A 13,252-nucleotide genomic window follows, 5' to 3' on the forward strand; every position below is an offset into this window, starting at 1 on the left:
CGTACAATAGGAGCCAGTCGTCGACGTCATTGTTGTCCGCACCGCAAAATATGCCGGGACCGAGGGGATGCGAAAGGAAGACGGTTGCCGTAGCCGTCAGCGCGGGCTGGGACGACGGCGTGCTGTCTTCGGTCATGTAGGCGGGTGAAACATCAAGTCCTTTCCGAAGATCCAGCGCCGGGAGGAATAGAGCCCGCCAACTCCACCAAAAAAAACGTTACGGGGCGTAAATTCGACAGTAAACCGACAGTAAACGGCTAGCACTAGGCTAGTCAAGGCTGCACAGGGCACACAGGTTTTAGCAGACCTTTCTGTCCGGCGGGAGACACTCTGCCCCAGAGCCACTACGACGTCTTTGTCTGCACCACTGTTCGTGATAATATATATATATATATATGTTACTTGTCCCACCGCCGACTTACAGAACATGATTGCACCCGACATGCCGTCCGAGCACGCTCGTGCGCTCTACCGCGTTCTGCTTTCCTACCAAGATATTTTTGACTTTAACGGTCGTCCTTTGGCCCAAACAACTGCTGTTAGCGAATCCCAACTGGTCAGCTCATCTCCGTGCGTCCGATACCAAACTCGAGGTGTGCCACCGAGGTAAAAGACGACGTTGGCGAGCATGATAGTAGGGTCCCACTGGTTATTGCGGCGGACGGGTTCGTACAGGCTGATCCAGTCCTCGACGTCTTCCCCATCTTGAGCCGAGAATACTCCAGGATCACGGGGAGCGGAGAGGATGATGTAGGTCGTCGAAGTGGCAGCAGGTGTCGGAGCCGGCGGAGTCGGGTTGTCGTCGCCGGGAGCCATGAAGGTAGGCTCGACGTACCGTCCACTGCGAAGCTCCGGGACGAGGTACAGGGAACGTCCACCTCCACCAAATATGTTACGTAGGAAGACGCCGACGAAAAGCTATTTACAATTATATTTACAAGGCAAGACGCCGCAGTTGACCAAGAGGCAACAGCCCGCGCTAGCTTCCAATCGTCGTCTTCGACTTCTTCCTACTCGGCTCTTCGTCATTGGGAATACTACCCCGTAGCAATATATATATATATATATATATATATATATATATATATATATATATATATATATATATATATATATATATATATATATATATATATATATATATATATATATATTGCAAGATGCGGCTACATTATGCAACTTGTCTACATAGAAGTTGCGAATAGAAAAAAACCTCAGAAAATGTATGAATACGCTGTACAGTAAGTTTCACAGTACAACTTGGCCATGCGCAAATGCAATATTACAATGCGAGCAAACTGTAGAGGCTGTTGAAGCAATCCACGTTACAAACAAAAACAATTACCTTCGGCATACAGCTTGCCGAGAAAATCGCAAATACATTTTGTTGTTTGTCACTTGGAATTTTCTTGAAATTAATATATGTTATTCTGCGCGCACGCAAAATAATTGCAAGAAAGTTTGGCAGAGTTGCGCGAAGGACTCATCGTGCCTTTAGATTACGTCAATATGAAAGACGCCACTTCGTTGTTACCATATCGCCTACTTGAAAAATTGATGTATGGTCCAAACCAAATATTGTGCTAAAGCTTACGCGAACGTGGTCCGTATCTTCTCCTCACTGCACGGAGAAAGCCGATATTTTTTCACTCCGCCGTCCACGTAGCTCATCAGGTATCCCTGAGACCACGCGCATTCTGGATTTTTAGGCTGGGCTTCGTCATGCGGTGATCCAAGTCTGCGCGATGAATCGACAAATGCATTTATTACTGATAATCATCCTTACACAATGTTACACAGTGTTACTTACACATTAATTTTAAAGGAATAAGTGACGGAGCAAACTCTCGGACTACATTAATAATCAGCCAAAATATTATTAAACAAAAATTGAGTATTTGACGTTGTAGTTCTGCGGAAACCCGCAGAACTTTATTCAAAAATTGAGTAGCTAAAGGTGGCAAGGGTGCCAGAAATATACAACGCATTTGAATGCACTTCATATGTTCCGTCAAATTGAAACAGAAAGATTTTCAACTTAGGTTTACTTACATATGCGCGAGCTCATGAGCCATAATGTAGGTCCCGGTGTAAGTTCTAGCAGTGTCTTCGCCTTCGCCCACACCTCCGACTGAGCAAACACGTCCGATAAATGCTTTTCCTACGGAAAAGAATGTAGCATTAAAAATCGTGTCAAAAACTACCCCTTTCTGCTTTTAGCTCAAACCTAACAATATTCAAGCTGAAGCCTGGCAGGAGCATTCGGCGTGTACCACTAAAAGCACACCAGTGTTGCTGCCCGCCTACTGAGTGCACGCACTCGTCATTCGAGTGTTCCGAGACGTCTGCACGTACTCATTACGCCAGCGTTGTGAGATGCCTGGCAGCCCTGCCAGGGTGCTGTTCCTTGTGCTCAGAAGAAGTTACCTCGCGCGCTCCATCGTGACATGGGTCACGCCAGCATACAGTTCAACACCACCAAAGAAGTCAAAGCGCAATGCCCTGCTGCTGCCTGTGATGCACCCTTTTTGGCGACACTGCAAGGGTGCGGCAGCCACTGAACGATGCGCCCGGCTGATACCTCCTTGTGCACTTAATGCGGATTGCTGTCGCTCTCCTGCTGCTACCTCCTCTCCGCAGCGCCTGTCCGGTGTGTACCTTCTTCGTTCTTTGCCCTTTCGTGAGCGCTGCACAAACTACATCACTAACGCATGCCAACTCGCTCACTCTTATTGCGATAGCAAACAAGCTCGTGGCAAAAGCTTAAAGTCAAATAAATAGAGAGGGAAGCGACCCACGTGTAGGGAGATGGCAAAACCGATGCGTTCAAGTAACTGCCGGGAGACAGGGTCTCTCTGCTGCCCCTGGCTCACCATAGACGTAGGCAATCAGCTTGCAGGATATTTAAATAATGTTGTCAAACACACACACTTCCAAAGGAACCGAATGGGCAATGGGGACGTCTACAAAAAAAAACTGTAGAAAAAGGAAACAACCGCATTTCAATGGCCCTTATCTATGAATTCGTAAGCGCCGTTGAACGCCAGCCGTTTCATTAGAGGACGGGTTCGAATAGGTGTCCATCTGTATCTACGCAATGCTGTGTCCACTTTACCACATCTTCAGTGGGGTTCTTGATGACTCGTTCAACTCTTGCGGCAACAGAGAAAAAAACGTAGCTTAAGCTCCGGTTTCAACTGTATACGAGGCTGGCCCCAAACATGGCCATGTATCTCTCACGCACGCTGAGCAAAGAGCACACCGTCTTGCTTCTAAGAGAACAGGCAACCACAGTGCAAAGGGAAGCGGAGCCAGCGCTCTACTTTTTCACTCGGAGTTTCCCCAGTGCGCGCGCGCGTACAACATCGGGGAACAGCACCATACCGCAGAAAGACGACCCGACCAGCTGGCAGGAACCAGGGCAATCCAAGGTAGATCGTTTGATAGCCATCTTGTGCCGGCGTGAAAACAGGACAGTCTTCGCCATTACTTGGATATAACAACAAATTCTCCACGGTAACTTAATTATAAGTTACGTGTACATTATGCTTATATGACATGCTGTCGCCAGGCCCTCGTCGCTGCGTTTAGCCGACGCGATTGGCAACCGACTAGTCAAGTGCACTGCGTCTCTCGATGTCACTCGGAAAAGCCAGTCGTCGCGGAAACAGCATGTGATTTTATCACTTCTCGCCGCTGTAAGAGCTTTGAAAGTCGCAAACGCTGCCTGAACAATCTCCGGCTCTGTCTCCGGCCCAGCATGGTTTCTTGTTTCTTCAAAGGCCTATCAACAATTATCGAAGTTGCAGAAAAAAAACAGAAGTTCTGTAGCGCAGTTCATTGCTAAGCACTTTTACATTTTACATTTCTCTATAGCCTTCTACAGCGTCTCACAAAAAAAATTTAGTAAAGAAAATTAGAACCAGCCCTCCAAAGTAGCACTATTCTTCATTATTTTAAAAGTTACTTCAGTGATCGCTTATAATTTCTACCAATACGTCACTGCATCTAGTTTAAGGCCAGTCACATCAGGAGCACAACAAAGTATATAGAATGTTAATTTTGTTCAAACTATCTATTATTAGTTTGCTCTCTATAGACTAATCTAAATATTGGGGTCTTTGCAGATGACTGCGTTAATTACAGATAAGTTATTGCCTTTCCTAACCTAATTCTTTATTCTTCATTAGGATATGTGCAAAGGCGGTGTAAATACTGGCATATGCGTTGTCTTGGCAGTGCCTCTAGAAATTGCAGCTAAAAGGTTTCTTACAATATGCCAAGGTCAAAGTGATTAATCACAAATATTCGGGTTTAATGCCTCGCCCGTAGTCAAAGCTCAAGAATAAGAAAGAACGGGAAGCTTGCATCTCAGTATTAGCTAGCTTTCCACAAGAAAGGCTCCGCATCACAAGACGAAATCTCTCGCTTATTGATAATCAAGTTGCACCAAGAAGCCATGCTGCATGACAAACATATACTTTCAATTTACGAAAGTTAAAGTTAATCATTTTGATTGCATTACGCACTAGATAACTTATTGAACCTATGGGAACAGACACAAGGAAGAAATGAAGCGTGCCATTTATCATCACTGGGAGGCGCTTTTTCAGAAGCGAGCGACGTCATAAAACCTCGGCGGCCATGATTTTAGCCTCTGCTCTCGACATCGCCTGGTTTGATAAGAATCGTACGTTTCTGCGCCGAAGGCTTTGTTCATTACACTGCCCAAAGGGTTGAGAATGGTGAATTGAATTCAATAGCACACATTGCTGTTAAACAATAAATAGAACTCTATGAGCAAGTGTACGTCTTTCGTAAGCAATCGAAACACTATAAGTGACGTCTTCGATAGATATACTGTTTATACGACAATTCTGCACAAACAATGTGGTTAAGTTTTGCCTCTAGTGGAAGCTCTGCGAATATTTGTTGAGACGACTGATAATGCAAGGAAAGCTGTGCCCTGTATTAGGGTTTTTCCCTTATAATTTGACACTACCCCTTAGCTTTCCTGACTTCAAATTTTGTGCGAAAAGTTTGTGAATTGATTTCTTTAAACATGGGGCCTTTACGGGTATTGTGGGTAAGGGGATAAGAAACTGTCTTTAGACCACTTAATCATATACGTAGTTACGGGACCAGTAGGACAAACTCAGTTCTTCACCAAATGTACTAGGAGGTTTATTAACTGCATTCCCTTCTATGACAACAGAATTAGCAAAGTTTCGTTGGATACTTCAGTAAGTTAATGCCAGTAAATAGGGCACAAAACCTATGTCGTACACATCTTAACACCGCAGTCGTGGAATAGCGTAGGTTGTGCACCAGTACATTTAGTCCCCTCGAAAAATGTTCGCCTCACCTGATAGCGACCGGCTCATATTTCCATCTTTCTCATTTACAAGATCTTGGCTGCAATAAAAGATAATTATCATGGAGTATTCCTAAGAAAACGATGATCTATACATTTCTCCACACAACTGAAATAAGTTGTTTCTAACATTTCTTCATGGTCAACCCAGTATACCTGACAACGCAGCTAGCGTAATGTCTGGCTTTAAGAGTAACCTAAAATATATAAAATACGTTCGCTTACCCGGTTAAAAGATACACCATGTCAGCATTTCCAGGTATTTTCCCTTTCTTGTTATACTCTCTCAGTCCTCTTAATGTAGCTGAGGCACAAAGCAAGCCCTCCTTATGTACAGCGAAAGGATCGTCCTGCGTGAAAATGTAAGGAAAAGCTTTTGAGGGGCATATGCGTGATATTCGAGCAATTTTGATTCTTCGAGGACATTTTTCTTGCCGCTTTTTATATCATCAGTCGTTCTGCCGGAAGAACGCACCAGCGCACTGTCACACACCCCAATAAAAAAGGTGTACAGGACACTACCAGTACCTCTGAGAAAATGTAGGAGACAGCAATCATGTAAGTTGTTTGCATCGAAAGTGCTTGTCCTTTCAAAGAACTTTCAAACCGTAAAAGTACATAGCACGTCATGAGCGAAATACCGGTGGTGTTGACATCGCCGGGAATGCATAGTCCGGACACTCACACTGCCAAGAACATAATTCATCCTTGATTTTCATCCTCATGGCCATATTGATGATAAAGAAGCTCCAAGCCCTGCTTGTTAATAGAATGTGTGTTGAAGCCTGCAAACCAGCCCAGTTTTGTATCAAAGAAAGAACAACGTAATATTTTTCTCCACTGTTTGCCTCTTTTCTCTGCGGGTTTTTTTCTTGCAATTCACTTGAGCTAGTGGCGAGCGCATGAACCTAAAAGACGTCATTTGTCTGTTGCATGTTCTCAAGGTGTTATCTACTTCCTTGTATTATTGGACGCCCAACAATAAAGTTGTGGTACAAAAAGCGCACTGCTATATCTTCATCTCTTGAAGTCACTAGCCACCTTGGCTCAAGATCCATGGGGTTCTGTTGATTATAATACGGTTGCGAATTTGTCTGCTAGCTACGCCCATATTTTGAAAAAAGGAAGTGCGAGAATGGAGGTGCACCTATTTTCTTAATTTGGTTGCCAGCATTCTTGAACATTCATGACGCAAAACCGCAAAAACTGAGTCTAGTCGAAGTGTAATTTATAGGAAGCATTGTTCTTGGTCGTTGCTTCAAAAGGAGGACACCAAAGAACACCAAGTGCCATCGGTCGCCGAAAAACTAGGTTAAAAATACCACGTATTGCACGGTGCACTTGTAACTGGGCGCCATTACGCGACGTTGATCTTTTAACGTGAAGTAGTATATGGCTACTCACACGGGCGCCAAAAGCATCACTCTAGCCAGGCCAGAGTCGCTCAAAAATGCCTAATAGATAAGGTATACGTCATGAGGAATGCAATACCAATGTGTCATGTTCCAAAGTGATGTCATCCATCTTCTAGAACGAAATCAAGTCTCATTACAGTGGAAAATGGGTTTAAGGTGAAAAGAGTGTGGTCTAGGAGCCAGGTATGGACACAAAGGCATGCTATAAGTCTTCGTAATGTGGGAACGTACAGTTAGCGGTGATTCGTGGTCGCGGGTATACGGGGGGGGGGGGGGTGCGCGGCTGTGCCCTCTGGTCTTCATAGTGGTGCCCGTGCGACAGTCTCGAAGGCAGCGGAAGGCAGCACTGAGCATGTGCAACTGGTGTCACGTGGTACGCACAGAGCCGTTATATGTGTAAGGCAGTTGGTGCGGAAAGGAAAGTGGAGCTACCGAGCGGAGTTAGCGTTGTTCCCAAGCTGTTTCTGAAAGCAGGGAAGCAACAACTGACAGTACGCCAGTCTTACCGACGAGCACAAGCTTCGCACATTTCCGATAATTCCCGTTACGAAATTCCGGCGTAAATTTTTTTCTAGATATCAGTGCTGTCTAATGCAGACTTCTTCCGTGGCGCTATCCACGCCTAAAGTTTCTTGTTAAGTGATATCGCAGTTGTGGCCCAAATATCACTCTTACTCCTCCTCAACTATTTTTCTTAAACATGCTGTGACGAGTCTAGAAATTTGTGGGACGGCAGGAGGGGTGCCACTCCCAGCACCATTCTTACGTTTGCTGGGAAGTCGCTCGCTAGTGATAAGCTTATACTGCAGCGGAGTAAATAATCGACGTCATGCCTCTTGCTGGTACACGCGGTCAGTTTGTTGATGGTGGGGCAAAGGACACCAAGAAAAGAGCGACATGTTTCAGTTGCCTTGGAAGGACTAAACCAGTCTTGGCCTAAAAAAGCAGTTTTTTTTGTTCAACTAGTGAGTGGAAACATGGAGCTTCAGAACAAAGCATCAAGTGCGCTTTTCGCTTGTTCATACTTTTATATAGCCACAATACGCTAATACCACCAATAGCTTGATTCGAGACCTCACGTACTATCTCTCCTTGTGGAGAGAACGCTAACACTTTGTAAATACAGAGAAGAATCAAGGGGTTTCCTTCAGTTGTGTTCTATTGTTCCGGTGAACACTGATTGAAAGACTTACTTTACTACGTGTAAGTCCAACGAGGATGAAGCTTATCCGTGGATTTTTCATGTCCAGATATCTTAAGTTCACCTGAAATGCAGCATCATTTACAGTTATGACGTCCTTAACGAACCTGTTGTTCCTTACACATAGTACGCTGAAACTTGGTCACCGTTATTTTAACACATTCACATTTGTTATGGTTAGGAAATACGAGGGGGCGTAGTCTGGCTGCAAGAATCGACATTTAATAAAGACGTTATCGCTGACCATTTGTTCATGATTTTGTTAGGGTGAGACGTTTATTCGATATAATATGACGGTTCCTGACAGCGAGACGATAGCTGTAAGGCCAATCAGATTACCGGAGAGCATAGCCCTCCTCTTCACGAACTGTCCGCCATATCGTAGCACTATGCACATTACAGATGGCGTGAAGAGGGAGTTATTGGGAAATCCCACGGTGCAAACCTTTAATAATGGTGACATGAGTGGTATTGGTAAAGCGGTAGTGGCTCCCGACGCACGTGGTGCCGAAAATCACCTAAGTGACGCCATTGAGGTAGACCAGAATGTTGAAGGGGCCAGTGTAGTGGACCATGAATTAGGTGCAAGCCACGCTTGCGATGTGCAGTTCATTGCCAAACCACATCTCTTTTCGTGCATGAGATATACTTATGTTGTCTATCTTAGGGAGACTGATTGATTAGAGATAAAAAGTATGGTAACGGCCGATGAGCCAGCCTCCTAATCATGACATTATCACGTGAAGCCAAGCTTGATTATGTTGGAAAAAGGAAAATTGTCTGTAATCAACCTCAGGAAATTTGGGAGGAGGGCACCGCATGTACGAGTTCTGATCTAAAAATCTTTCATGGCCTCGTAGCTAGCGCGGTAGCGTCATGCAGACTGTGACGACTTACTGTAGGTCGGATCGAACGCCGCGCCTATTGGTCAGGTGAGTGAGGACTAACATTTCAAGGTCACAAAGGTGGCACTGAGGGATCAAAGACAGCGCAGCCATGTCGAGGCATGTGGAGACTAAGTCAAAAGGACAGTTGTGCTCAATGTACTCGTGGAAAGTAATCCTGAAAAACATGGCAACGTCTTGGGGATAAATGCAAGAGAGATGGTGTACTTGAAGCTACAGATAACTATGTCAATAGACAGCCGAAGGTAAGAAGGGGCACTACACAAACGAGACTACTTTACACATAATAAACTTCAGCAAGGTGTTTGGGTTTACAAGCTCTGTTTTCCTCTTGCGAAGGTATTGTAATTCGCCAATATAAAGACATCTTGGTTGCAAAAATTGCAAATCTACATCTGAGGTCCACGGAAAGAAAATGCAAAGCTGACAGTAGAGGACGGATGCAGTTGTGGACCGGATCAGAAAGGTGTTTTTCTTCCTTTTTTTATTGCAGAAGAGCTCACTTGTAGATAATTGACGCAGAACCTGCCCGAGCCATATTTTTTCTTTACAAAGATGCAAGATGCAGCCGATGACTCTTAAATGAACCTCTTCGTTATTATTTCTTTTACATGTTCAGCAATAATTTTACTCAGCCAGTGAGACTCGATATGAACTCTGTTGGATCAGGCTCGAGTTCTAGTCTCTATATTAGCCAACGTTCTCTTCTGTGTGTCTCCTCAAAATGTTGCGCAATGCAACCTCTAATACTCTATAGTAAGATAGTTTGTGCAGAAGTCGCCCAAACTTGCTGGCTCGGGGTTTGGCATTCTTGTTATACTCACGGATGAGACTATGCTTTGAGAGAATGTGAAACTTGGCTTCTGGCTTCATTGATAGCAGACATTCAGCGCAGTCGGTAATATGACATCATCAAGCCAGGCAACAGTGGCGGTATCTTCGATGTCGTCACGTAGGCCCACCATGTCTATGCTTATGTATGGCTCAAGGGAAGCGAGTGGCCTCCCGCTGTACAGTCCAACAGGTTAAAAAGATCCAAGGCACACAATGGGAATATTAAGTGTCTAACGTGAAGGAAATCAGGCAAGCACATTTTCTTGCGGACTTTAGAGATATCACCCCAACTAGAACATCGAAGCTATCATTGTCAACACTACATGCATCAACAGGCACTCGTACTATGAACAACGTTGGCAACGGTACATCTTTCGCGAAGGCTAGAGTGTCTTGGCAACCAGACACTGCTTTGCAAGAGCGCCAAAACTTCGCAAGCACCCCACTCCATGGTTGTACCACTAGCGTATTAGGAGAACTATCTTTAGTAACCCGCGGTGTATGTAGTTGAAATGAACTGCAAATTATTCCTTAAATACTTTCCCACCCTAAGTGATACTTGCCATACTTTCACCCAGAAGCCTTCAAGAGAAAAGCTGTTTTGGCCTAGCGTGTACTTGCTGAAAGACATACGGGCACCAAGAAGGGCATAAAGAATAGCGAAGACACACTGGCGATGACACCGGCAACACTTGCAACGGATTTATTTACGGTACAGACGCACGAATAACTGGACCAATGTACGCACGCACACACTGTCCTCAATATTTCCGACAACGAGATGTCTAACCACCCCATCTCTGACTGAAACAGCTGTAGCGATGTATAAATCATAATGTTTCTCTTTCCTGAATAGTACCCTTCCATTACCACGTCTGATAGTAGTGTTTCTTCTGCTGAGCTTCCCGGCTACCCTACATCGGACAGACAGGGCACTCTATAAAGGAACGAGCCAGGGAGACCGGCCTAAAACTTTTAAAAACACGACAAGGCGCATTTTCTCACGCACTGCAATGCATGCATGTGTGAGCCCAATTTGGGAAAGGTAGATCTTCGGCAGATATAAGAATCACCAGTAAGAAAGAATTCCCAGTAAGAAAACATAAATGTTTCGAATGCAAGAACTCAGAATTGCATCCTTAAGAAATAAGGAGAGGTACTCACTGCATTTGTCATGACTGCCAGATAAGCAATTAACTCCTCATCTTTCTCAAATGATTTTTGGTGCACCGAGTCCGAAATAACGTGAAGCTCCACAGTAAACTTATCTTTGTTCGCTGATCGCTCTTCTTCTTTATCTTCCGTGTAATGATGCGCTACGCATGAAAGCAAAGTGAACATTTTTAGTAGTGTTTCTTGTATGTAAGCTACTTGCAACGGGCTCCAAGTCATTCCAAGATATGTTGGCGAAAGGGGAAGGGATAGCCAATAATGCTGCCACACAAAGTTGTCAGCATTAAAAAACTTTTATTCCCATAGCACCAATACTGCGTTCGTAAGCACGACCTCCTGGATTCGTTTTGATACTCCAACTTCGTATTCTTTTTTGGCTGCAGCAGTGGAGCACACCGCACATCAAATTTTGAACGGTCTTCTGTATGTTCTTTAGGTTGGCGAAATTTCAACATTTTAGTCTGTCTACCTTACGCTCTACTTCTAATAAAACTCAGTTGTAACAAATTCTAGCACTTTCAATACTAAGAGCTGCTTGCAATAGCGGCTTTTAATGTCTTCTTGTTCTCCAATGAGCGAAAATGACTCTGACTTATCGAGCTCCGAATGTAGGGTACTTTTAATTTTGGCATGCTTTCTCGATTGAACGAGAAGGCCAAACGAGAAGCCTTTAGAAATATTGGAAGCGTGAGACATGCCGAGGCATGTCTCACGCTCATAACACCACTCATAACACGCTCATAACATAACAACGGTGCTGTTTCTGGCCAGGGTTTCAAAACAGAATCAAATCTCATCTTGTAGTTCACAAGATGAATTTGAAGCACAACTTGCTTTTGGGCTTAACATGTAAAATACACGGCTTCGAGCATCATATACATAGGCTGGCTGATCAAATTGATGAAATTACGAAATGCCTTGACTGCCTAGACCAAGATATGAAGAATGTGAAGCGAAATGTTGAAAACATTGGGACATCTGGGGTTCCTCAGGAACTCAGTCAACTTCGGTATGTCGTTGAAGCTCCTGGAGTAGCATATCAGGGTTTAAACTTAAATATACAGGAAGTTAGTCTTCTTGTCTTGTTGTTGATGTGTTGTTGCTCGGCAAAGACACTCTACAAAGTATGCAATATTTTTGATGTGACGCCAATAAATGGCTGCTTGAGCGAAAAGCAGTGAAACGGAACCAATGTTCTCATTGGCTGCAACACCACTTCACGTGCGCGCCTCGACGAAGCACAGCACTTGAAAGGAACTGCTGCCACATAGGCGCGTCAGCTGTTACGTGAGGGGAGAGGGCATCGACGCGACGCCACGTCACCCTCACACTCGGAAGCCTCTGCTTCCGAGTGTGAGGTCTTACCTGGGTTCTGACTTCGCCTAGATTATCGCTATACAGAAATCAATGCATAAAAAACACAACAAATTCTAAAGAAAGCATGTTGACCGTACTGTCTTTCGAACAAATTACGGCACGCGCAGGAGCCGAATGTCTGACGAAATGGGCTACGCCAGCGCCTCCTTAATGGCAGGCCTGTGCACTCTGCCTTGTGACATCGTGCAACTTGGGCCGAAATTTCCACTGTCGTACCCGGCATGGAAAAAGCGGTGACGTCAAAATTCACTGTGGGTTATTCGAGATCGTTGCCATTAGATTTTATGACAGTCGGACAAGGCAGCACGACGACATGGATCGAAGTGCACCGGAAATGCGCTATCAAGGAGTCATTGGCCAAGCATCTCAATGCGCTCGCTTGCGCTTGAGGAGTTCATGACACGAAGAACTGCTCGTAAGCGCTCAATTAAACAATTATTGTTTCGCATTGACAACTCATAAGTGCTTGAGTGCCCTCGTATCTTTTAGAGTGCAGCTCAGCAAAAGCTTTTATAACCGAGCATATGAAAAGTGGAGCCAGAATTGATCTGTGCCTCACGCGAAGAAACGGGTGAAACATTCCGTGTACAAGTACGCACGCCATGCAAATAGAAACTTGTACGCAAAGAAAACAGTGCTTCAGCAGCAGTGGCTGAGAAAGAGGATATGCTTCGTAATCTTGCCTAGTAGTTTTTGTTATCTCTTTGTCATATTGTGCTGTAATTTCTCAACATAACCATGACTCACTTTAGGTTACTCAGAAAACAGGAATTGTATGGCCCCGTTAAGGGAAACCGAAATGCTATTATTACTTGTGCCCATATTCAATTCGATTCAATTCAATTCAGTTTATTTGGACATACATAGGTGGTACGGGATGTCCACGAGGCGCGGCAAAGGGTAGCAACAATGCCCCCTGACAGGGCCTTCACCTTGGGATCACACATTATGACAGCAGGTCGGCATGACAAAT

General features: G+C 44.6%; 1 protein-coding gene across 5 annotated transcripts in view; it reads right to left on the bottom strand.

Moving 5' to 3' along the window:
* LOC142564559 (venom metalloproteinase antarease-like TtrivMP_A) overlaps nucleotides 1–13,252 on the bottom strand; it is a 126,409-nt gene that overhangs the window by 14,825 nt on the left and 98,332 nt on the right. For all 5 annotated transcript variants that reach the window (XM_075675603.1, XM_075675602.1, XM_075675606.1 and 2 more), the window contains exons 8-11: nucleotides 5,600–5,724; nucleotides 5,366–5,415; nucleotides 2,053–2,161; nucleotides 1,595–1,738 (exon numbers count right to left, since the gene is read on the bottom strand). In XM_075675603.1, coding sequence (XP_075531718.1) covers nucleotides 1,595–1,738; nucleotides 2,053–2,161; nucleotides 5,366–5,415; nucleotides 5,600–5,724 — 428 coding nt within the window. The remainder of the gene's footprint in view (nucleotides 1–1,594; nucleotides 1,739–2,052; nucleotides 2,162–5,365; nucleotides 5,416–5,599; nucleotides 5,725–13,252) is intronic.

Source organism: Dermacentor variabilis, chromosome 11 (assembly GCF_050947875.1).
Source record: "Dermacentor variabilis isolate Ectoservices chromosome 11, ASM5094787v1, whole genome shotgun sequence".
Taxonomy (NCBI): domain Eukaryota; kingdom Metazoa; phylum Arthropoda; class Arachnida; order Ixodida; family Ixodidae; genus Dermacentor; species Dermacentor variabilis.